Source organism: Macrotis lagotis, chromosome X, assembly GCF_037893015.1.
Source record: "Macrotis lagotis isolate mMagLag1 chromosome X, bilby.v1.9.chrom.fasta, whole genome shotgun sequence".
Lineage (NCBI taxonomy): Eukaryota > Metazoa > Chordata > Mammalia > Peramelemorphia > Peramelidae > Macrotis > Macrotis lagotis.
In genome coordinates this window covers 146,604,858-146,632,421 of record NC_133666.1, presented here as the reverse complement: position 1 = coordinate 146,632,421, position 27,564 = coordinate 146,604,858, and the positions used below count along the sequence as shown (strand labels likewise).

Genomic DNA, 27,564 nt, shown 5'->3' with positions numbered 1-27,564 from the left:
AGCAACCAAAATTAAATGACTTGCCCAGGGTCACTCAGCTAGTAATTGTCTGAGACCAGTTTTGAACTTGGGTAGATCAATCTTCCTGACTCTTGACATGGTTCTCTTTCCATTGCTTGACCTAGCTTGAATTAGAAACTAATTGAGATAATAACTTAGTAACATATCAGGGAACAAAAATCCACACTAAAAATTGTATAGATAAAGTTATAAAATATTCCTTAAATTTTTCGAGTAACTTAAATATTTGGCTCATGGCTGATCATGCTAATATGATTAAATAAGAATACTACCAAAATTAATTCATACTTTTATTGATATATGGTTAAAATTTCAAAAGGATAATTTATAAAACTAGGTAAAATAATTGCAAAATGTATTTCTAGATTAGGAATCTCAAGGGCCATAAGAAAAAAAAAATGCAAGAATGGAGAATGCCTTCACAGAATCAGCAATTAGATTTAGAACAGAAAAGGGCTTAAGAACCCATTGAAAACAACATTTTCATTTTTATGGATGAGGACACTGAGGCAGAACAAGGTTATATGATTTGTCCCAAGTCACATAATGACTAGTTCCTGAGTAGTATTTGAACTTGTCTTCTTAATTCTTAAGACAAATACTCTATCCATTACAAAAAAGTAGTCATCAAAACTTCTTGTCACTGGTTAAAATACGGAAGAGTAGATTAGCAAAACAATCTTTATCCTCAAGCTATTTTATATCTGTTAAGGGAAATACATAGATATTTGAATGTCCATATACAAGAAATATAACAATGGGGTTGGGGGAGTTTGAGAACCAGAAAGGCAGAAGATAGCACCTGAGCTGTGCTTTGACAAATTAGTGATTCTAACAGGTAGGCATGAGAAGGGAATAAATTTCAAGAATGGAGCAGCAAGTGAATGTGAAGAGAAATGGAAGGTGTATTGTGATGTATGAGGAATAGTAAGAAAACTAATTTGGGTTACACTTTGGGATCCCATTTGCCTTGCAAAAACCTAAAAAAAACTAATTTGGTTAGTTAGTACTCACAAAACTTAGTTTGTGAGTAATAATGTTTAACTAACCTGGAAATGGAGGATGGGGCTAATTTGTGAGGGCTTTAAATACAAAACAGAAAAGTTTGTGCTTTTATATCTGATTCTAAAGGCGTTAGGGAGCCATGCGAATTTACTGAGTAGAGTAACATAGACAAATCTATGTTTTAGGAAAATCCTTTTGGCAACTATATGGAGGCTGAGTGAATTAGGGTGAGGCTTGAGACAAGGAGACCAATTAAAATGCTATTTCAATTGCCCCGTCTAGAGGTTATGGAGTGGTGGCCATGTGAATGAAGAGAATGAGACAGTCATAAGAGGTGTTGCAGAGATAGAAGTGATGAGGTTTGGCAACTGACTAGATATATGGAGTGAGGAAAAATGAAGAGTTCAAAAAAAAACTGAGACTGTGAACCTGCATGAATGGAAAAATAATGGTACCCTTAATAGAAATAGCAAATTTAGACTTCTATTTAAACATTTCTAGGTAAGAAACTAGGGTTGTTTAGACCTGATAAATAAAAAAATCCATCTGAGCTATAATCTAAGGAAGTCACTAAAAGGCAAAATGAGAAGAAGATGACTTCATTCAGGGACTTGACATGCACTCAGGAGCCTTGGATATAGGTGATGCTGCTGCAAGGAAGAGACGAGAATCAAGGAAACAGAATTACAAAAACCCATAGAGGAGAGACTACTAGAGGCATAGTGTTCAACAGTTTCAAATGCTGCAGAGATATACTATGAGAATGAAGTCTAATAAGGCTCCTTTAAATAATGAGGTTAGAAGTCAGATTTTGTACTATTTTCAACAACCCTAAAGGCAGTAATTTCAATGTCAACTATGTATATTGCTCATTAAAATTGGATAATCTGTTATTTGGTAGAGTATATTACTATTTCATTGAGCAAAATTATCCGAAGAATAGGGATATATGAATGTGAAACATTTGTGATCATGGCCATTGTGTGAACTTCCTCCACAACTCAGATTGTAACCCATCCAGAACTCATTAACTGAGCTCAAATGGGATACTTCTGACACATAAAGATTAAATTATTTGCCCATAATCAAATAGCTAGTAAGTATCAGAGATGAAATTTAAGCCTGGGTCTTCATGACTCCAACCTCAGGATTCTTTTCATTACAACTTGCTGCAAAATAAACATAATTTTGTTGAACTTGAAAGAGAAACTTTAATGAAAGATAAAATCAAGGAACATCCAATTAAATATACTTATTTTGTTGGAAGTTTGGAAGAGCAGTGAGTTTGGAAGAAAAAAATAATGAATTTAGTTTTGGACATGCTGAGTGAAATATTCAATGAGTGCTTAGAAATCTGGAACTAAAGCTTGGGAAGGAGGCTGGGGCTAGATATATGGATTTGTTATTTATCTGCATAGAGATAATAATTAAACACATGTAAATTGTGAAGATAACAAAAAAAAAGAGAAATTATAGAGAAAAAAGGGAAATGGGCACAAGCTGAAGACTTGGGAGTTCAACCCTAATTGGGCCCTGATATAAATGCTGAATGAGCAAGAGATTTAGAGAAGATAGAGGTGGGAGGAGAACAAGTAGGAAGGATTGTCATAAAAATTGAGAGAAAAGAAAATATCCAGAAAGGGTATTTAACAGTAGAGAGTACAAGAAGATAATGACAGAGGAAAAACTACCACATTTGGCAGCTGAGAAATTATTGGCACTTGAAAAAAGAAGTTTCAATTGAGTGATGAAATTAGAAGGCAGATTACAAAGAATGAATGAGAGAATTTAGAGAAACAATGAGAATAGATAGATTTTTCTAGAATTTCAACTAGGGAAAAAAAAGGAAATGTTGAGGGAAATATCTTGAGGAAATGGTAGGGCCGAATGAAGATTTTTTTAAGGGTAAGGGAGCCTAAAAATGTTTGAATGTAGTAGAAGAGGAACAGATAGGAAGAAATGAAAGATTAGAGAGAAGGAGGAGTGATGAAAAGGGCAATCTGTTAGAGATAGAAAATGTAATTCAGGGCATTCTGTACTTAGTCTCAGCACTCTCACTGGCATTTCCTGATTCCTATCTATCATGAAATTTTTCATCAATTTAATGGATGATAAACCAATGACTAAGGTTTGAATACCCATTTCATAATTTTTTTTAGACCAGGTTTGGCAGGGAAATAAAAGCAAAAATAACAATAGCACTTAATGATTCAAATAACACAGCTGGAACAAGTTCTGCCTAAGACCTAAAATCCTCAACAAGTCTTTATTAAGTACCTTTGTGCTGGGGACAAAGCAAATAAAGAACCAGCAAATCTATAACAATAAGTACCTTCTGTATACTTTCAAGGTACTTTCAAGGTACTTCCAAGGTAGGGGAGGAAAACAGTCTTTGGTCTCAAGGAGTTCACAAAATATAAGCAACTGTGTTTACAAAACTATGACATACAAAACTATGACTATAATCATCATAAATGGGAGATAATTTCAGAGAGAAAGCCTTCAGGATGAGGAATGTCAATGTTATTAGAGATGTCAAGACTTTTGCTAAGATTTGAAGGAAATCAAGAAAGTCAGAAAGAAGAGATGAGGAAAGAGACAATACTATCCACAGGGAAAAACCAGTGAGTTCCAGAGTTAGGAGATGGAGCATCTTGTATTTATATTCTATTGTGGAAAGAGCGGGTACATAAGTAAGGATATACAAAACTATTTACAAAATAGAAAAAAAAGTGAATTTGTGAAACAGAGAAAGGTACTAGCAGCTGGAAAGAAAAGTGCCACATAGGCACTTAGACTTGTTTCCATGGATTTTGATAGCTCATGTTCATTATTATTCATGGTGAGACAGAAGATGAGCCCAGAGTAATAGCTCATTTGTTGTCATGCTTTTCATCTTTTCAAGGATTTACAAACTTTGAAATAGCAGTTGAGGGCCAGAAATGGATTCCTTTGAGCTAGTTGAAAAAAATCAGAAATTCTGGAGGAACCTCAGTATCATGGACTATTCACAGGAAAATTTTTTTTTGAAAAAAGATTAGAGATCAGGGTGTTGCTGAGTATAAACCATAAAAAAATCTGAATGGAGTGTGTGTGTGTGTGTGTAACAGACAGACAGAGACAGAGAGATAGAGACAGAGAAGAAAAAGAGCAGGAGAGAGGGAGAGAATTACATCTGTCTGAATATCAAACTATCTGACAAGGACTTATACAATAAGAATTCTGGGAGAAATGATGAGTTTGACCAAGAAATATCATTTTTCTTTGTAGCTTTCAGAAAAATGTATTTCTGACCTTTTGGGTTGTAGCAACAAAAATATCTAAATAAACTAGGGTTTACCCAAAAAATCCTCATAACTCTGACACCCTCAGATTATATGATGTCATTTAGTTTTTGCACACTTTAGGGTATTAATATTTTCCTTAAGTGTATAAAGAGAAAATTCCTTCCACTGGAGGCTGGAGGTTCTGAGAGTGAATCTGACAAGATTCTGAAGCCACATTTATATCTCCAGGTAGAACCAAAACAACTTTCTATCTCTTTGCTCCTTTCCTTTTTCTCATTTTGCCTCCTGTATGGAATGGATCACAAGTAATTGCTTCTACTGAATATCAAAGTCCCATTTCCACATCTGGAGTACATAGCAGTGTAATTTCTTTAGCCAAAATCTAATCTCAGGTCTCAAACTTTTGCAAAAAGATTTTTAAATGCATGTACTCAGGTACGCACTCATGTACGTGTGTGCACATGTGCAAATACACATCATTCTCTCTCTCTCCCCCTCCCTCCCTCCCCCCCTTAATCAGAGTTCAGTTGCTAGTGGTAATGAGAAATGACATTCTATTGATCTTTTCTAATTATCAACTCCATCTACTGACAAAGGAGATTCCTCATCCTTCCTGTAATGTTCTTTCCTTTTTCTTGCAATTCTACTTATTAGCATAGAATTATTTGAACTCCAGGAATTTTTACAAATTTCAGATGGCATTCATCTTGGTTTTGCTTCTTTTTTTCATTTTTGACTCAACATGAATCCTTTCATATGATTACTGATTTTATGGCATCAGTACAATAAGATTCACTTCATGGCTACTTGCTCCCATTTCTTTTTTGTTCATTCTTGAGAAACATAAAAGGTAACTGATGTAGGCTCCAATTGCTGTAGAAGAACCAGGAAGTTAGATATTTAGTTCATAACGAATTGGTCAAAAAAAATTAATCTAATTTTCTTCCCTGTTTATTGTTGTGGTGTCCAATATTATAACTGGTATGGATAAGTCCTGATAATTTCATTAGATGCTGGAAAATTATTTTATTCAGGATAGTTACTCAATTTAGAATGTTTTTTCATCATATGGAATTGTGACTCCTGCTTTTCTTAATGCAAGTTTCATTCTTCTTTAGAGCTTGGGGGAGGGGAGAACATTCTCTGTTATCAGTTAAGCAACAAGTATTTATTAAATGACTCCTATATGCTTAATACCCAGTATACTTAGCATCTACTGTATGCTTAATATAATCTTCTTTTTTAGGTTTTTCCAAGGCAAATGGGGTTAAGTGGCTTGCCCAAGGCCACACGGCTAGGTAATTATTAAGTGTCTGAGACCGGATTTGAACCCAGGTACTCCTGACTCCAAGGCCGGTGCTCTATCCACTGCACCACCTAGTCGCCCCATGCTTAATATAGTCTTAATCATTCAGGGCACAGTATTTAAGGGCTCAGAAGAGACAAGTAGATACATAGTATAAAAATACAGTAATATATATATATAGTGTGTGTGTATGTATGTATATACGTGTATTATATAAAAACTATGTACACTCTGTACATAATATACATACATAGATGTGTGTGCATGTATATATAATAAAGTTGAGAATAGTGAATGAAGACCTAGACATAGAGTTCAGAAGAATAGAGACACCTGAGCTCAATTTCCATTGCTAAATGTTTAGAGGTTGTATAACTCTGGACATATCACCTAACTTTCTGATTCTCTCCATATTAATCAGTTGTTTGGAATTATTGTGAAAACTATTCCATTTTGGGAGAAAAGTATATTTGCTTACTTTTTAAATAGGAATTTGTGTTTGACTTTTCTATTTCTTTTTTTTTCCAATAAATTTGCAAATACCTCATGATATAATGAGTTGTTGCAGTCAGGGAATTGCAGGATCAGGTCTTGCCTATAACACATAAAAGCTTTATGACCAGGGTGGCTAGGTGGAGCAGTGGATAGAGCACCATCCTTGGAGTCAGGAGTACCTGGGTTCAAATCCGGTCTCAGACACTTAATAATTACCTAGCCGTGTGGCCTTGGGCAAGCCACTTAACCCCATTGCCTTGAAAAATCTAAAAAAAAAAAAGCTATATGACCATGACTAAGTCACTCTTAGGGCCCCCAGGAACTCACTAACTAAGCTTTTAGGTTCCAAAGGAGTTCTAGATTTCCATTGGTGAAGGGAGCTTCTTTATCTGAATTTCCAAAACAGGAAAAAAAAATGAATTCATAGTTTTGAACAACAACAAGAGGCTAGGAATATCCTTAATTCCTACTCCCTGTGACCCCCCCCCCAAAAGTATGAAAAAATATGATTTAAAAATACGGAGAAAGACAACTACCTTGTTGGGTGGACACCCTGTGGAAGATTTGATGAAGGACATAAATAGGAGTAGAACAGAATGTAGAAATATAAATGGGCATCATTATCTTGAGGATGTAGTGAAATAAATAAGATTAGAGATCCATCTCAATAGAGAAGGCTAAGATGTATGAATTTCCTAGGTTTTAAAAACAAAGATTTACTACCAACTTTTGATTCTTAACTGTGCAAGATTAGGTTGAACAACTCTCAGGAAGAGATAATTCTTTTTCATAAAACTCAACAATTTCATTGATAAATGCAGAAAGAAATCCTATGCAAAATACCTCTCTTGAGATTTTCCTTAGTTCCTCTAGACCTGGTACTGAGAGAATTAAGGTCCATAAACTGCTCAGAACAAAAGTGCTGCATGAATATGAGATGAAGATAGTGCCATCAATTGTCCTGTTTTTGTAGGTGGAAATTGGAAGTGTTTGGGGTTACAGTTCAGTTAAGGTTCAATGAGGAGAGGAAAATGATGGTGGTAAATCAATTCAAAATTGTAAGAATACCATGGGAGATTACACACATATAGCTACTATGATTTTCTTGATATATATAATTACTCTTTTATTCTTATAATGTGCTTAAAGTTAGACTTTTAGTGCCTAAAAGCAGACCAAAAAAGATAGACTGCCCATAAATTCTGTGGAAAAATGTATGAGTGAATGGTAAGTCAAAATATATCAAGGTAAATGTATGAAACAAGGGAGAGTACATAATATGTTATATGTGATTTATTGGGTCAGTTCCCCAACAGTTAGCAGCCTAGATAGCTTACCATGTGGTTTTTTCCCCTCTCTTATTTGGATCCTTTTAAGCAAAGTATAGACCTTCCTGTACAGTATGGTGGCTTTAGCCCTGACCCTGGAGTAAGCTGATCTGGATTCAAATCTTTCCTCTGATGTCACTTCTCCTTAGAATGTGAGATCCTTGGGGCGGCTAGGTGGCGCAGTGGATAAAGCACCAGCCCTGGAGTCAGGAGTACCTGCGTTCAAATCCAGTCTCAGACACTTAATAATTACCTAGCTGTGTGGCCTTGGGCAAGCCACTTAACTCCATTTGCCTTGCAAAAAAAAAAAAAAACTTAAAAAAAAAAAGAATGTGAGATCCTTGATGGCAGGGATCATGTTTTTGCTTTTTCTTTATATCCCCAGTGCTTATCATACTACCCAATGCATTGTTAGCTCTTCACAATAGCTTGTTTGACTGTTGACTGATATACTACCAGCATTCCCTTTGGACAAATTGCTTAACCTCCGCAGACCCCAGTTTCATCACCTCTCAAAAAAAAAAGAAGAAAAGGTTGGACAGGAATGAGTTCTGAGGTCCTCTCTAGTCATCCTGGATCTGTAATCCTCTGAACCTAAATAAAGCAAAGGGGATAAGTGGGGATGGGTAATGAATTTACAGTGGAATGGCAGGATTCAAATCACTGGGCTACTGCTATAGTAGTGACTTGTAGTGGTGGTGGAGGCAGCAGTGGCAGCACTACCACTAGGTGGTGCAACTGAGCACCCGAAGGAGTACCCAGACCTTGATTCAGAAACCCTAAATTCAAATTCTGACTCAGACACTTATTACCTGTGTGACCCTGGGTAAGATTCTCATCTATTAAATGGTGATAATAACACCTCCATCTCAGAGTGATTGTGAGAATCAAAAGAGATAATAAATGTAAAGTGCTTAACGGAGGAACTGGCTCATCACATTATATAAATGTTAGTTATTTGTATATATAGTAGTAACTTTCAACTAGCATTATATAGTGATTCAGCATTTACAAAGTTCTTAAATGTTAACTCATTTGCTCCTTACACCAACCTGTGAGGGAGGGGATATTATTATCCCCATTTTATAGATGAAGAAACTGAGAGAGAGGTGAAGTGACTTGCCTAGTCACAAAGCTAGTATCTAAGGCTATATTTGAACTAGAGTCTAGTGGACTTCTGGTCCCATACTTTATCTACTGTGCTACCCAACTGTCTCTCATATTTCCTCTGAGGGCCTGAATTTCTTCATCTGAAAAACTAGAATTGTCTTAAATGACCCATAAAGCTCATTTCTTTCAAGCTATGATTCCATACACTCAGAGTTCCCAAGTTTATAACTGATTAACTTTATATGGAGCCCTAATTTGGCATCAATAGATTGTGCATCCATGAGTTCAGGAACTGTCTTTTGCCACTTTTTATATTCCCAGAACTTAGCACGTTGCCTGATATAGATTAGGCATTTAATCTTTTTTTTTTTCAGAATCTACCCAAAATATGTAGACAACAATAAAAAGATTTTGTGTTAGTTTAGATTTTTTAAGTGTGTAGTGTAATGGCTTACAAGGCTTTATTAAGTTCTCTTACCTTTCTAGTATTTTCATCTTTTCTGATAGTCTTTGATTTCTCCATACTGCAACCTATTATTTGTGAAACCAAGACTGAATACTGATATCTTGGTCTAGTCTAGATCTATTTGGGGAACTGGGCTTCAGAATGCTTTCTATTTCTACAGCATGCCTATGGCCCTCTCCATTTCCCTCTTTTCATTCTTTTTCACATTAAAAAACAATCTGTGGGGCAGCTAGGTGGCACAGTGGATAGAGCACCGGCCCTGGAGTCAGGAGTACCTGGGTTCAAATCCGGCCTCAGACACCTAATAATTACCTAGCTGTGTGGCCTTGGGCAAGCCACTTAACCCCACTGCCTAGCAACAACAACAACAAAAAAACAATCTGATCAATGATTTTTGCAATATAATTAATGTCCCATAGGAAAATACAAATTGGTACTTTCTTAAAAATTTATGGTTTTAATAACTTTCTCAGAACTACACTGCCAATATATATCAGAGAACTGTAAATAAACAAGGATCTTTCTACTTCAGAAACTATCACTTTATCTACTACAACATACTACTTCTCTCTCTTCTCATATATTAGACTAATCCCTAACTTTTTTAAAATTAATTTTTTTATAATTTAATTTTAAATTCAAGTGTCTTTTTCAAACTGTTGTATTTGAGCAACATCAAAAAAGGAAGATTATTTCCATGTCAAAAATTAGGAAAAATATGTGAAACATGAATCTCTATTACATATAGCTTAATTTTTAAAAAATGAACAAATAAATATGTTCCTTTCAAATTTGCCCTGCTTGAATGCATTTCCATATAAATCCTTTCTGTTTGTTTATCGTCAAAGAAGTTTCCACTTGCTCTATTTTCAACCTTGGTCTGTTCAGTCAATTGACAACCATATATTAAGCACCCACTATATACCAGTACCTATTCTGCTAAGCACTAGATTCATCCCTTTTTAGATGAACTGGCTGATCCTTCAGTCCCAGAGCCTCTCCAAATTGAAACTGGACTTAGTGCAGACACCCAATCAGTTTAGCCCTTCTACAATTCAGAATTCCTAAACTCAAGTGATACACCAACTTCAACTTCTCAGGTAGCATACATTAAAGGTATGTGCCACCACAGCCAACCTTTTAATGTTTTCTTTTGTTGTTGTTGTTGTTTTTAGGTTTTTGCAAGGCAAACGGGGTTAAGTGGCTTGCCCAAGGCCACACAGCTAGGTAATTATTAGGTGTCTGAGACCGGATTTGAACCCAGGTACTCCTGACTCCAGGGACGGTGCTCTATCCACTGCGCCACCTAGCTGCCCCAACTGCGCCACCTAGCTGCCCCTAATGTTTTCTAAAGGTACTTAAAAGAATCTCTTTTATTTCTCCCCCCCCCCCTTTGGACAGTAAACATTATTGCCAACTCCCCTCTTTTTTTTTCCAAATCCTTCCTCAAAAGAATATATATATATATATACAATATATATATATATATATATATATATATATATATATATATATATATATATACAATTCTTGCAACAAATAAAAGCAAGCAAAACAAATTCATCTTTTGATTCTCTCTGAAAATATGCCTCATCTGCAACTTGGATCTTTTGACCCTCTGTCAAGAGGTAGGTAGCATGTTCATGATTAGTCTCTCGGAATTGGGATTGGTAACAGCTTTAATCCTTAATTTTTTTGAGATGTATAGTAATTTCTACTTGAATATCATCTTGAGCTCCCTGAGGATTGTGGGGGCAAAGATAGGTAGAAACTTAACAGCTATGTACTTGGATACTTTGGAGACCTTATAAAGGAACTCTCTAATTGTGCATCCAATAACTATAGAGACAAGGATCTCCTCCAAACATTAATTATATATATGTACTGGGGCGGCTAGGTGGCACAGTGGATAGAGCACCAACCCTAGAGTCAGGAGTACCTGAGTTCAAATCTGGCCTCAGACACTTAATAATTACCTAGCTGTGTGGCCTTGGACAAGTCACTTAACCCCATGTGCCTTGTAAAAACCTTATATATATATATATATATATATATATATATATATATATATATATATATATATATATATTATTTATTAATTTTTTTTTAGATTTTTCAAGGCAATGAGGTCAAGTGGGTTGCCCAAGGCCACATGGCTAGGTAATTATTAAGTGTCTGAGGTCATATTTGAACCCAGGTACTCCTGACTCCAAGGCTGGTGCTCTATCCACTGCACCACCTAGCCACCCATATATATGTACTTATGAAATAGAATGAAAAGACAATTTTCTGATGTTATTTGAGCAAATGGATTGACTTCAAAAAGGCAGAAACTTTGATACTTGGTTTTTTTTTTTCTCATTGTTTCTTTTTCTTTAGATAGTATGCAATTTAAGCATATTTGATTCTATGGAGTTTATGATGTCAGTTTATTCCCTTCTGAATTCTTATTGCTTTCCTTCCACAGTTTCAATTTCCTAAACCTCATTTCTCCTTTCCAATTGCATGTACTCTATGAACAAGTTCATGCAACTTAGCTTGAAAGGATGTGACTCATTTATCCAAGCTAAGCTGAATACAGGAGATGTCCCAAATTTAAATAACTGTAGCTGTTTAAATTATGAGAGATATTATTCTTCATTTGGTGCTTAGGTACATTAAACTATCTTTAGTTCAGATGTAATTATGTAAGAATTAATAGGAGCATAGATCAAAAGCTGGAAAGGAATTCAGAGGCCATCTAATCCAGCCCCTTCATTTTATAGATGAGGAAATTGAGACTTGAGAAAAAGAACTTACCTAAGTCACATGTATAGTAAGGGTTGGAGGTGAAATTTAAAGACCCTCTTATTTTATTTTTTTTCCCTTTAGATAGCAAAGCACTATAGCCAGCAACTTTTTTCCTCCAATAACTCTAATTGTAGGATGCTTTGTAACATTATAGGGCTTGATTTTTTTTTCTTAAGGAATAAATTCCTAATTTGTGAATCTTGATATGTATAGCTTAATGAAAGCTAGACATGGTAGAAAATACCAGAGAAGCATGGTATACACTCTATATAGAGGCTGGATGCTGAGCTTCAAGTCATATGACCCCAAGCATGTCATTTAAAGTTAAATGTGTCTCATATAGTTCCCTAGGTCTTATCTACTGTTGGTTTTAGAAAGAGAGATTTTCAAACTGATAACCCTTAGATTAATCCAGGAGTGCTTTTTTTTAAGTTACTGTATTTGAACCAATCCTAACTGGAAAAAGTACATTAAACTATTGTATTATTCTTGGTTTAAGGGGATTCTGTTCTATTATAAGACAATGCCTGAAATGTGCTTATTTATAATATACTTTCATTACATCTTAAACTGACTTTTTTTTAAATGGATGAAGGGAGACACTTTTATGAGGTAGGGGAATTGAAAGAGGTTATCTCAAAGGGGACTGGATCACTAGGTGAGAACCAATTATTTTCCAACTTTAATGGCATTAATGTGATTAATCTATTAAATGCATTCTGAATTAATCATTAAAAATTCCAAACAAGCCATTTATTTTCTGGAGCAAGACTCCTGTTTGATTAACCCTTCAGTGGTCCTGTATGGGATCATCCCAGCATCACCTTTAGAGCAAACTTGAAGAGATCCTAGAAGGCATCAAATACAAATCCTTCATTTTATGATGAGGAACTGAGGGATGGAGAGGTTGAACAACTTGTTCAGAGTAATAATCTACTATGTGCCTATAGTGAGATTTGGACCCAGAGTTTTCTAAATCCTGTTCTTTATCCACTTACAAATTACCTGTTTTACTCCTAATAAAATTAGAAAGAGCATTACTTGTTATTAATTCTAAAACATTAATGGCAAAGCTGGGACAGAATAAAATACTAATGCTCCCTTCTAACTCCTGTACTCTATTCACTTCCAAGTTACTTTCCTTTCTCCTAAGAATATTAGAGACTTACTTGTTTTTAATTCTAGAATAGGTTAATGGCAAAACTATGACAGAGTAAATTAACCAAATGTGCCCTCTTTTAGGAATTTTCTCCTTACTTTTCAAATTTGTGAGTTTTACTTCTAGTATTATCATAAAGTTATTAGTCTTGAAATTCATAACCACTTTTTGAAAGTTACATGTTAAATCTATTATATATATTTTAAAAGAAAAACTGTACATAATAGAAATTTGTAGTGTAATATAGTCCTCTCTGTTCCACTATTTATGTTGAAACACATTTCATTTGGTGTTAAGTTCAAAATAAAAAAATTAAAGATATTTTCAAAGATATTTAAAGAAACAGAAGGTTTCTACTATGAATTTTTTTTCACAGAAAAGCTTAAAAAAAGAAAAGATATCAGTTCTCAAGGCATTCCTTTAATCCCTAGTTCTCTCTTCTATAGGACATCATACCAGACAGAATAAGAGGGTAAAATAAGAGGTAATGAGAGGTAAAATAAAGTTCAATTTCTATTTATTGGTAACCTTTGGTAATGTGAGGAAAACCCAGACTCTGGTGTCAGAGAATCCAGGTTCAAATTTTGTCTGTCATTTAGTACCTATGTAGACTTGGGCAAGTCACTTAATATGTCTCTTAAACTCATATTTCTCATCTCAAAAAAATGAAGCATTAAGCCAAGTGACCTGACCCCTGAGATCCTTTCTGAATCTATGAACTACATAATTGAGAATATCCTAGGGAACTCTGATGAGTAGATATGTACTAGGAAGCTGCCTGAGGTAGAGAGAAATCAAATGACTTTATCAAAGGTAAGTTGCACAAATAGTTAAGTATAGAGGTTATGTTCCAAACCCAAGTCTTTGGGAATCTTAGCCCAACACCCATTCTATTCTATAATCTTACTTCTGTATTCCTGTATCTCTAGGCATGTAACCCTTATGGTTATAATCACTACAGTTAAATATAGTCAATATATCAAGTACATGAAAATCATATGTGAAGTGGTAAAAATTGTTTTTTAGTTGAATATTAAATCAACAAGAAAACAATGTGAGATAGAGATGAAATAAATACTTAGGATTTTTCAGTACCTAAAGATATGTTTCCCTATCCAGGTGCACAAACTATAGTTCATTCCCTTAAGATGTCTTAGACTAGTAAATTTCTACTCTTCCCTAAGATCTCAGTCACTTCTTTTATAATCAAATTTAATTCTCTAATCAAACACTGGGAGAATGGGAGCCATATATTCTCTCCTTCTCCCTCTCCCTCCCTCTCCGTCTCCCCCCCCCCCTTTATTTAAAAACAAATCAGGGCACCAGAGTATTATAGGAAATACAATGCTGGACTTGAGTCAGAAAGATCCAGCTATATTACTCTCTCTGTGCTTGATTTCTTCGTCTGCAAAAATGAAAACATTGGACCTAATTAACTCTAAAATTCCTTTTAGCTCTAAATCTATAGCTGCTATGATCTCTAAGGAGAGAAAGTAATTGAATTGAAACAAAGTAAGAATTATTGAAGTTTTGCCCTAAGATTGATATCTGAAGTGGGTTGGGAATTACCTTTTCCGAAAGCATTCTTCCAGCCTTCTCTCCTCATGCCACACAGGACAGATGGAGATTGACCCCAATCCACATGGTGAATTCCTGAGGATCTCACTGTCTCCTTCATCAAGCTTTTCCCTTCAGTTTTACCCTACCTACTGCCCCATAGGTTGTGGGGAGAAGGGAGGGAAGAGAGTTCTTTGTTAACCATGCCAAGAGGGATGGGGCCAGACTTTCCAGGAGACAGGCCTTCCCCTCTTCCAGTGCAATTGTGCTTTTGAGAAAGGGCTATCTTTGTGTTATGACCCTATACCCAATTGAATTTCTACAGATGTCAGAATTACTTGTAAAATTTCTGTAGGACACCGTGAGATCAATGAAAAATAAATTATTAAGTATTCTGAATTTGTATCATCTTTCAGATGTGTCTATAAAAACATGTTAATTTTTTTACTTAAAAAAATAAATTGGGGTGGCTAGGTGGCATAGTGGATAAAGCACCGGCCTTGAAGTCAGGAGTACCTGGGTTCAAATCCAGTCTCAGATACTTAATAATTACCTATTTGTGTGGCATCAGGCAAGCCACTTAACCCCATTTGCCTTGCAAAAACCTAAAAAAGGAAAAAAATAAATTAAATATATCTGTAGAAATAAGGTCCATTAATGAGAATATGACTTCTGTCCCCCTCGATATCTATTATTAGTAGTGGAGTTACTTGATGGTTATAATAGAAATAATCTCCTTTCCACTAGTTTATTTGTCTAATATATTAGATCTACATGTTATGGCAAATGGGTATAAAATATAATAAGAAAAAGTAGATAACTGATTGTAAAGTAACCTTCCCCAAAATATAGACCTGTGCCTTGCATGCCAGAGTTTGATACTAAACTTTTCTGTTCCTGAATAAAACTTACCAACCTGCCAAGAAGGAACAACTGGGCCTTTTCCTTTATCTATCACTATGGACAAATAAATAATACAAAGCTCTTATGGCAGTATAAATCCATTTGCCTGGTTACCCACTAAACTAGAGCAGGTTTGGGCAATTGCTTACAAAAAGACAATCTATTGTCAACCTACATAGAAATGCCTTGAAGAAAACTTTGATATAATTTGCCACTGACTTTCACGAACCCTTATGCATGATTGAAAGATGCATCATTCAGGGTCTGTGTGGTTAATGTTGGATACACTTAATAAGGCATTTTCTTTTAATTTTTTTTTAGGGTCTATCAAATGATATGCAGTGACTTCTTAAATCCATGAGTCAATTTTCTGCCTACTCACAAGTTATTAATCATTCTCCATGTTGAGTGAGAATGGATAGAAAATTTAGCAGAATGTTAATTTTAAAAGAAAGCCCCAATCCATTGTTTTCAGTCCTTCCGCCATTTTGATTTTGCTTTTTGAATTGCTTGTGACTCTCTGCTTCCCCCATCTTTTTTTTTTTTTGGTACAATGATTCTTACCTTGTCTTTTCCCAGTCCGTTTCTGACCTGGAGAGATGTGCAGCATGTTATTGTAAGGACTTCCCGTGCAGGACATTTGAGCGCTAATGACTGGAAAACCAATGCTGCTGGTTTTAAGGGTGAGAACTTCTTTCATATTCACTGTCACAGGCAAAATATATTTTTAAATTTTTCCCCAATTTTAAAGGGGGAGTAGGAAACAAACCCCTCAAATTGACACTTTTAATTTAGTGTTGACACTTAGAGTTCTTCATCTTTCAGTAAACTTTAGACAACTTCCCTTTTTAATTCCTTCTTGAAGTCAAGTTTAGAATAATCAGAAAAAATTTTAAATAATGGCTAACCTGTGAGAATTCCATCTAAGTTAGTGTTCTTTGACATTATTTGAATAATTTTTGGAGGAATATTTGGAGCATGTTTATAAACCTGCTTTTTCTGATGAATATTCTCAGGCAACACTCTCTGTATAAGTTGCCTTACCAATTAACCCAACTTCACAATAGCTCTCTTTAGGCTATGCTGGCTATTTTTCAAAAGATTTTGTTTTCACATGGCATCAAACTTTCCTTAAGAATGCAAAAAGAACCATTCACAAAAAAGATACCTTGAATGGTCATGAAATAGTAGATCAAGGTTTTCTTAAAACCTCTTTGAAGTTTGAAACTTTTAAAATTTAGATAATTTCAGTTATGATTTTTAAAATCATATAAAGCAACCTCGCAATGAATGATACTTCCTATAGCTGATCTAGTGTGATAATCATTAGACAATAATTCATTTCATTAACCATTGCTATATTTGTGTTTGTTGTGAGATTTCTACTCAGAATATTCTATGTACATTATTTGAAAGTAGTTGACCAATTATTTAATACCTTTAATTTTAAATATTTTTCAAAGTTTCTTAAACCATATCTACAATCTCATTTATAAAGTTTTAAATTGCTTAAGAATGATTAGAAAATTCTAAAAGTATCTAGAGGTTCATACATAGGCAATATGTATAGAATGACACTGGGTTAGGAATTAGGAGACTTGGATTTCAGTGCTGGCTCTGCTACTGACTAGTTGTATGACCTTTGACAAATATGTTGACCTCTCTGGGTCTCAGTTTCTCCAATGAGATGATTAGATTCCATGGTTTGTAATTCTATGATAAGCTAGCACATCTTTTTATTCACATGCTTCCAGGACCCCATTTTATAAATTACATCTGAATTTTATAAATGTACATATAGAAAATAAACAGGAAAATATGAAATATGAATAAATTAAGAGTATAATTAGATCAGTGCAAATAATGAAACCCCTGAAATAGTCACATCATGTGAATTTTCGTGACCTATTTCCATTAGACTGGAACCAATGACTATATTCTATATAATCATAATTTCAAATAGTACAAATTTGAATATACGTTACCACTATATAGGATTCATTGTTCACACTAATGAGAAGTGAATGTAAATCAAAACTTTAGAGACATGTAGGCCTTAATTAAATTTAAAAAAACATAGTTTTTGATTGAATCTGCATTTGTAAAATATTCCAATTTAGTGATTTTAAACACTTTCCTAAGAAAGGCATAAGTCTTTGTCTTTGATCATTATGACAATACTCACTCCCCAGTGTGCTAGATTGACTATACTATGATGTAGGGTAGACTACAATTAATATTTTAAAATGACATATATATATATATATATGATTCCATATTTACAACTTGTATGTAAATTTCATATTTCCATGAAGATTAGGATGAATAAAAGGTGCCCCTGAACATAACCTTACCTGTGAAAGCAGACTTTATTGGGGAAAGAATCTAAAGTAAACACATCAACCTCTGTGGAGCTTAGGAATCAACTTTAACCCAAATAAAAGCCCCAATTTTAGTTATTTTTTGGCAGCTTAGCCAGAGCAAATGTTTCCAATAAAGAAATGAAGTTCTCTTTAAACCTCTGTTGGTTTTGGAGAGGGGAAAAGCACAAGATTTAGATTAAATCACAACATCCAAACCTGAGCATAAAGAGGGTGGGGGACAGTAGGGTTGTGTACCATTTCTGGCAAGAATGAAATTTCATATTACTATTGCACGTGGCAATATTTAGCATAATATTTCACTCTCCTCCTTGACTGCTGCCAAGAGTAACAATTAAAGTACACATTTTCATAGATGAATTACTCTGAACAGGCTTGGTCCTCAGTGGAATTGCATTGTAATTTTGTTGATGACAAGGACAATATGTCATCTAAACCATGCTCATAAGATGAAAAGTGGGGGAGAGAAGAAGAGGATCTCTTTTTGTCCATTCCAAAAACTCCAAAATTATTTCCCCAATTCACCCCCACCTTTAAATAACAGAAATTAAGAGATGGGAAACTATTAGCCTCTCTTCCAGCAATATAAGGGATTGGAGGAAAAGAAGAGAAAGAAGGTGACTGAAAGTAGAGTAGGGGCTGACTTCTTTTGGAAGATGAACCAGGAAGGCTGAAAAAACAGCAAAAACTTGGAAGGGTTCATTCAACAAAGATTCAGCAGGAACTGGTACTTAGAAGGAAGTCAGTAGACTTTCTCAAGGGTTTGCTGAACCCAAGTACCACTGTCCCCTCTGATTCTTTTCTGATCTTTTTAACATGTAGAAAACAATTTCTCACAAATGTGGACTTTTGGCACATATACTTCCACCTCCCCCCCCCCCCACAGCTGGTCATCCCCATCCCCATTCCACTTCTCCCTTCTCTCTCCCTCCACACCCTAAGCCTCCGTGCACACCCTACATTTATGGCACTGAATACATTAGATGCAATCAAAACAACTTAAGACAACCTATGCTTTTCCATCATTTTGTAATACTAAGACTCTGTTTAAGATTGCTATTCATAACTTTATAATCATATCAGCAATGCTCATTAAGCCCTTGACATTTGGATAAACAATATATAGTCTCTGTTTCATTATTTTCTCATCCAGCAGCTCAAAATAGTTCCCCAAATTATGCAAAAAAATATATTTTCCCTAAACCATTTAGACCAGAAGTTGTGATTTTTTTTTTTTGTGGGTAAGAAAGTGGTAGATTTAGCATCCTTTGGTGTCATTAATAATTGTGAAAACTCTAAAGAACATTCAGTCTAGCCAAGCCCTGTCTATTACATTTCAAACAACTTTTCTTTTGTACCTCTGTGCCACAGAATCAAAAAATAAATAAATTTAGAACTAGTAGAGAAAAATAGTGTTAGATAAGTAAGTAGGTAGGCAAATAGGTAGGCAGATGATGGATAGATAGAGAGGTGGATTGATGGATGGATAGATAGATGGATGGATTCATTTCCTATATCTTAATAACATTGCAGTCATTAGGTAGATAGACTGTTAGAAGAATCTAAATTATTACATAAAATGTGAAATAGCAGGGAACATGCTATATTTATAGTCAGAGGACTAAAATTTTAAATTCTGAGTGTGCCACTTAAGTAATAAAGTCATAACATAGAAAGAAGAGAAAAAGATAAGCTGAGGTAGAGGAGTTATTAGTTATTGAATTAAGAAATCCTGAGGGACAGTCAGGTGGTACAGTGGTTAAAGCACCAGCCCTGAAGTCAGGAGGACCTGAGTTCAAATCTGTACCCAGATACTTAATACTTACTACTTATGTGGACTTGGGCAAGTCAATTAACCCATTGCTGCCCCAAAACAAAACTTGACATGGGGGGGCAACTAGATTGCCCAGTGGATAGAGCATCAGCTCTGGAGTCAGGAAGTTCAAATCTGACCTCAGACACTTAACAATTGCCTAGCTGGGTGATCTTGGGCAAGTCACTTAATCCCATTGCCTTAAATAAATAAAAATTTAAAAAATAGAAAAGAACTCCTGAATTTTGATACTGATGTGCTATAGCAGAAAGATTCTGAATTTGAATTCAAATTCTGTCACTTAATACAAATGTGATTTTGGGAAAATTACTTTATCAGTAAAATGAAGGGGCTGGACTATATGTCTTCTAACTTTCTAACCCTAAATCCATGATCCTAAGATTAAATATAGAGATGGAGTACCACAGATTAAAAAAGAAAGAAAAGAAACAACCAAACACTTTAAAACTAGGAGATCAGGATGAAGTGTTGCCTCTGACTTGTATTGACTATATGACTCTGGGAAAGTCACTTAACATCTCACTAATATAGGAAATTCTCTAAGATTATAAATTGTAGAGTTCCAGATATCAATGAAATTATAGGTCAAGTCTAGGAGTCTCATAGACAGGTCACACTGACTTGCCCAACTTTCAATGTTCAGTGTGACAATCAAAGCAACCTGCAAATCTTGCAAATCAAGATGTGGTTTTCTGTGATATCGATTATCTCTACTCAAAAAAGTGTTAATAATGCAGATTATTAATACCTGTTACATCCTACCCTCCTTAGCACTAATTCCACTGCCAATTGTTAAATATAAATAAAATTTAAAAATGATAAATAAATAGAAACCAGTACACCCAGGTATTGCTCTGTAAGTATGGCTTGAATTCAGCAAGAGTTCAGTAGAAGGTTGAAAGAATGGAATCATCACAAAACCAAAGATCTAATGACTGGATCTGATAATGATGATGATAATTACTTACATTTACATAGCATTTTAAGATTTTTCAAAGTGCTTTGTAGCCATTATCTCATTTGAGTCTCACAACACCCCTGGGGTAGTCCCTGTGCAAATACATAAATAAGTAGAGGGGTAGGTAGGTATAGAGATAGATGTGGGGAGATAGAGAGATGGATATGGGCATATAGATATAACAAGGAATATAGATGTGAATGTGGAGATAGACATATAGAATTAGAATTTATGGCATCTATATGAAGATAATATATGTGTATATTATACACATGCATCCATATATACATATATAATCCTATTATATACTATGGGCAGCTAAGTGGCATAGTATATAGGGTGCTGGATCTGGAGTTAGGAAAAATTGTGTTCAAATACAATCTTAGACACTGTAAGACACAGCAAACTGGACACAATTGAAATGACTGAATGATTATTATATACTATATGCAAATATATTTAGATGTCTATGTATATATATATATATATATATACATATATATGCACATATATGTGTATTATACATAGAGACAAATATATTCAATACACATATTGTTTCCTGATTGTCAAATAATAGCTCTCAGATAAAAATCATCGGGTGACAAAATTCACAATCCAGACCCCTGACTCTCTAGACCAATTTGATCCAACTATAATTCAGTTAGATTAGTTCTCCATAATGAAACTCCTTACCAAAGAATTTTGGAAGCTCCTTAGGAACTTTAGGAAGTCATTTAAGACATTTAAATTGAAATTGTTTGCCTGGGTCACCCAGTCAATATGTCAGGACATGACTCCAGATTGTTCTGAGTCCACTCTTTATCCACCATGTAATGTTGCATGTCCCAAAGTAGATCCATTTTCCAAATGTACAAAAACATAAATAGATCCTGACAAAAGTGTTTTTGCACCTGATAGGGGAATAAGAAATTCTCATTTTAGGTAGCCCTTATTTGTTCCTTTATCTATTTATTTGTTTGTTTATTGTTTATTTTTTACTAAGATTTGTCCCACTAATTGTTTGTTCATTTTATATCCTGCTGATGAGAGGCAGAATATCTTACTAAATGAAGCACTGATCCTATCTCTGCCCTGGACCTGCTGAGTGACCTTAAGCATTTTATCTAGTTTGAGCATCATTCTCATTAATACATAACTCACCATCACCACCCCTTTTCATTGTCTAAAGGTTGTCAGCAGTCCTGGGCTTCCCATTACCTTTTCCAACTTCCCCATTACCATTTCCAAACTCTCCTGATATCTCCTATCAGCCTCCCTCCCCTTGAGGGTTCATTTAATACCAATTTAATATTTCATTCAAACTCTGCTTGCCTTCCCTTCTTGAATTTTATAGCCCAATCATTTCACAGTATTTACTGTTCCTCACACAAGAAGCTACATCTCCTAACCCCATGCCTTTGTACTGACTTATTCTTTGTATATCCAGGGCATTTCATATAGTGATTCATATAGTGATTGTTGATTAATTGTTTGACATCTTCGTAATGCCCCAGACATCAACTCAAGATTCGAAGTGGCAGAGAAAGTACAATATAAATCAGAAATAATGCCCTCTCCCAAGCTCCCTCCACTAATTAAATCACAGATCCAGTTCCATCCTATTCCATAGCAATATATATGATATAAGGATTATATTTAAAATATAAAAAATGTAAATGTTATATTCTTAATATGAGGAAGAAAGCTTACAGACTGTCAGAAGCCTAGTAATACAGCAAGTCAAGGAAAGGGTCATATCTTTCAGGGCTCAGATGGGGTATAAAAAAAAGGTAATTGAATGACATTTTGCCTTTTGAGGACTAAATCTTAAATTTTAATATTATGTCACTGAACCATATTTGAAACTCTAAGAAGTGACTGCAATTAATATCTATAATATTATTTCTTTTTTCCCCTCTCCCTTTATTTCCTCTCTATACATATATTATTTTGCTATTATCATAACCAGTTACAACCCTAAGTACATTCAAATCCAAGTCAGTGAGTCTCCAATTTTTGGAAAGACAAGCTAAGTCTTCTTTACTTGATTTGTTGTTCAGTTGTTTCAGTCATGTCTGATTCTTCATGATCCCAAATGGGGTTTTCTTGGCAGACATTGTGAAGTGGTTTGCCATTTCCTTGGCAGACATAGTGAAGTGGTTTGCCATTTCCTTCTCCCGTTCATTTTGTAGATAGAAAAGTGAGACAAACAAGGGTAAGTGACTTCCCCAGGGTAACACAGCTAGTAATTGCTTGAGCCTGCATTTGAACTCAGATCTTTCTGATTCCAGACCTGGTGCTCTATTTACTTCAACACCTAATTGCCCCTTAAATGATTATTATTGACAAATAATACATTAGATTGTGACCATGGAACGTCAGAAGAGAGGGATAAGGAGGTGGAATATGTGCACTTAAACAGTGTAGTTTACCTGATTTGACTGTAGAAAGTTGATGACTTGAATAAAATGCTAAATGAGAATTAGTAAGATCTGAGTTCAAATTCTGACTCAGACATGTACTAGCTCTGTGATTCAAGAAAAGCAATTAATTCCTTTTTTGCCTCAATCTCTTTTTCTGTAAAATGAGGATAACTTCTTCAGGATTATTGTGAAGATAAAATAAAATAATGTATTCATTACTCTTTGCAAACCCTTGAGCACTAAATAAATATTAGCTGTTCTCATAATTATTAGCTATTATTGATGATTAATATCTAGAAACTAAAATTTATTTCCATTTCTTTTCCCTGAGGTCTCAAATTATTTGACATATGGTTAAACCTTCCCTGACTACCAAAAGTACAGCTTAACTAGAGTGGCAAAAACAAAAAGAAAACACTCCTTAGCATAGAACCCCTCAAACATCACTTTACAATATAATCGGCACTTTAAAAATCTTTCTCAAATTCAATATGCAGAATGTAATTTGGGAAGTGGATTTGGCTACTGAGGTCAAAGAAATCAAATCTGTGAAAGCCATTAATTCATCCTATGCTATCAATGCCAAAGAGGAAGGTCATTTTTAAGGATATTTTAAGGACATTAAAGGTCATTTTAAGGTATTCCTTGAAGGTTAACTTGAATTATTCTAATATGGAGAAAAACTGCAAAACCCCTTGAGTCCTAACTAGCAAAGTTTGTGCCTGTGAAAAGAAACCTGAAATGCATCCTCCAAACCCACTAGAGATGTTGCCTCAGGTATGTGCAAAGGGATAGGGGACTAGTCTAAGGAAAAACTCATCAAGAATATCTTATTTTAAGTAGTTGTAATATTCTTGATACCTTGGTGCTAAACTCCATTATTTCTAATACTGAGAGATTGCTATATTGCCAGTTCTCACTAAATCTGGACCCATGAAACTAGAGCCTAAATACTTTGCCCTAGTCATGACTACCATTCCCACCAGATTATATAGGGATATGGAAGCTAAATTACTGAGTTACTTTTTCCTTAACCCTTATCTTTGATATCAGTTGTTGTCTGATCCCCATTTGGGGGTTTTCTTAGCAAGGATCCTGGAGTATTTTGCTATTTCCTTCTCTAGCTCATTTTATAGATGAGGAACTGAGGCAAATAGGGTTGTGACTTGTCTAAGGTCACCTAGATAGTAATTTTCTGAGGCTGGATTTGAACTCAAGTCTTCCTGACTCCAGGTCTAATATTTGATCCACTGCACCACCTGTTTGTCCCTTTGATCTGGGTATGAACTCATAATGAGTTGATAGCATGAAATGAAGAAAATCTTCACTCTAAATATTTTTAAATGTTCAAATGTTCTGTGACTGTATGCAGTTAAACGGTATTAATTAAGAAACAGGAATAGCTGTCAGATAATAAATTAGGACCTTCTGTCATCTTTACTAGGCGAAAGAATGAAAAAAAATGTCATTGAAAATCAAAAATGACAACTAAGTGTGAACAAGTTTACCACGCCTTCCATTTCACTGCCCTCCCAGACTATGTAAGTCTCTTTTTTACTACCAGCATGTTGCTGCAAGTCCCCAGCTCTTTCTTTGAAGACCACTAAACTGCTAGATATTTTTATTTTCTAACTGATTTCTTTGCCTAGGGAAAACCATTGACAGTCTAACAGGCCTTCTTAGTATCCCAGGCCTTAACTTTTAACAACCTTTATTACTTTTAATTGCCATCATTTTATTTCAGCTGGTAGGACTGATCATTTTAAGATGTGCCAATATATTTTTAATACCTGCCTGACTTGCTTTCAATTTGTAACACTTATTAAAAATAATTAGAAGTGCTGAGATCATTAAGCATGCCACGTGTTGAATTGAATCTGGAAGTGTTTAAATGTATTCCATTTTTAACAGGAGCTTATAAAATTATTTCTGATGCATTGACATTTGAATGGACATAATTCCCTATTTTCTTTTATATCCTTGTACAAATGATGTTCTCCCTTTGACATCTAGATAAGATGGTTTGTCCACTTGCTTTATCATAGGTTGTACCCGTGGAATTCAACTATGATTAAAGATATGCAGATCATTTCACCTAGTAATATGCACAATGCATTTATGGAGAAAGGTTAAGGTGAACTAGTCCATAAACTAGATAGAAATGAAATTAGAACCAATTTACCCATCTTGGAAAAACCTTAGTCCCACATACAAAAAAAGCTATTTATATCTTTATTTATAAGTTACCCAGAGGGAGAAAGATATACTTATTCTACCCAATATAACAAGATAATTGGAAAATTCTTTCATTATTTTTTAGATCAGAATGTTACTATTATCTTTAACTGTTCAGGTTACAACCTAAACATGATTTCCCTTCCTATGTGATTTTTGTCTACGATTCCTTCTATTAGATCTTCCCAATAGTTCTAGAATCCTTCTTCTGATCTTTCTAAATTTCTTGGATACATGGTCTCTCATTATATTATTGACTTACCTCCTTTTATGGTTTTAAATGGCTTTGGTGATTTTTCTTATGCTAATTCTAGTACTGAAATCATCATTAATACCACATTGTATCCATTGTATGTGCACCTGCTGTCTTTCTTGCCTCTGGATTGTTCTAAGGGAAGGTTATCAGAGTGCTGAGAAACTGTCTAAATAGTATCTAGTCTACTCCCTTCTCATTAATTACTAGACCCAATTCATTATTAAAATCACATTCCAAATCCTGTCTTGATACTTATTATATATATCTGAGCAAGTCATTTAACTGTGGTTCAATTTCCACATCTATAAGGAAAAGGCTGGGGTTAGTGGCCACTGAAGTCCTTTCCAGCTCTAAATAGGCTGTTGTTTTTATCATTCAGTCATTTCAGTCATGTCTGTCTTTAAATCCATATGGTGTTAAATGTATGGGCTAATCATCCATCAGACAGACATTCTAGATGGTTTTCTACCACATCCTGCATTTTAATAGCTACACATTTGACTAAAAATTGTAAGGAAACAAGATTTTATTGTGTTATAAACTGTCATTGCTCAGTCATATCTAACTCTCTGTGATCCTGTTTGGGGGATTTTTTTGGCAAAGATGTCAGAGTGATGTGTCATTTCCTTCACCAGCTCATTTTACAGATAAAGAAACTGAGGTAAATAAGGGTAAATGACTTGTCACACAGCTAGTACTTGTCTAAAGCCAAACTTGAACTCAGGAAAATGAGTTTTCCTGATTCTAAGCCCAGTTCTCTATCCACTGTACTACTTGCTGCCTGCTTTATGTTATTAAGTCTGTGAACAGAGGCATCTTGTATATTTATATTTTTTAAATCCTGCATAATTTTTTAAAGTTTTGCATAATTTTAAAAATATAATCATAGTTATTTAATATATTACCTTGAATGAATTTAGCATTTGGTATGCATTGAAAGCCCACACACCTCCTTGCTCCAAAGAGTGTTACATTACCTATGAAACAGAGTTTTTCTATTAAGAATAGTTTAAATTATTTTTCTTATACTATGATTTGCTTAAACATCTAATAGAATAGATACATACTCACACACATACTAGCACAATATACTATGCAAAAAAAAAAATCTGTCCATAGCAATATCTGTAACTATAATCTTTATCTCTATTTGCAATGCAACCTTTGCCCTCCCACTCTATTATGGACAGAGGGTTCAACACATGTTTAAATAATGGAAGCTTAGAAATATTCCTTCTGGGGCAGCTAGGTGGCACAGTAAATAGAGCATGAACCCTGGAGTCAGGAGGTCCTGATTCAAATCCAGCCTCAGACACTTAATAGTGACCTTAAAAGTGACCTCTGGCAAGTCGCTTAATCTCATTGCCTTGCAAGAAAGAAAGAAAGAAAGAAAGAAAGAAAGAAAGAAAGAAAGAAAGAAAGAAAGAAAGAAAGAAAGAAAGAAAGAAAGAAAGAAAGAAAGAAAGAAAGAAAGAAAGAAAAAGAAAGAAAGAAAAGAAAAGAAAGAAACCTTTTATAAGAGAGTTGTAGCTTTCTTCATGCTGCTCAGTAATTCAGTGATGGTATGTTATTTCCCCTAGAGTACAGATTGATTTCTTGCTAAATACCTACCCTCTATATAACACAGTAATATTTATGCTTGTGTTTTTTATTATCTATATATGAAATGCAATTAGTTAATATAGATACAGTTATGCCCTGAGTGGTTTAGTGGTGTTACCACAGCTTTAGTAGACTAATACTAGGTCTGCCACTGAAATTTTCTGTGGCCTTTGTGAAAAACCAATGAACCACTTTATGTCTGTAACATGCAAAACGTGGGTAACTAATTCCTGTTATAAGAGGAATACTATCAACTTGATATTCAAAGTGCTTTGAAGATGAAAACTACACTTTAAGGTGATCTTAAAACCACATTCCCAAAACTGACCAGCCTGCCATTTCTATGATAAATAGTACCATGGTTGACTGTAGAGTGAATGTACTTCTCTACATGCCACAATATGTCTTAAACCTCGGGGAAAATAGGACCAAGTGACATATTTGGTAT

General features: G+C 34.7%; 1 protein-coding gene across 4 annotated transcripts in view; it reads left to right on the top strand.

Moving 5' to 3' along the window:
- The window catches only part of PCSK5 (proprotein convertase subtilisin/kexin type 5), a 594,760-nt gene that overhangs the window by 314,043 nt on the left and 253,153 nt on the right, over positions 1 to 27,564 (top strand). For 3 of the 4 annotated variants that reach the window (XM_074206682.1, XM_074206681.1, XM_074206683.1), the window contains exon 10: positions 16,007 to 16,110. In XM_074206682.1, coding sequence (XP_074062783.1) covers positions 16,007 to 16,110 — 104 coding nt within the window. Of the gene's footprint in view, positions 1 to 16,006; positions 16,111 to 24,467; positions 24,565 to 27,564 lie in introns of all 4 variants that reach the window. The other variant, XR_012472398.1, reaches the window with a different exon arrangement.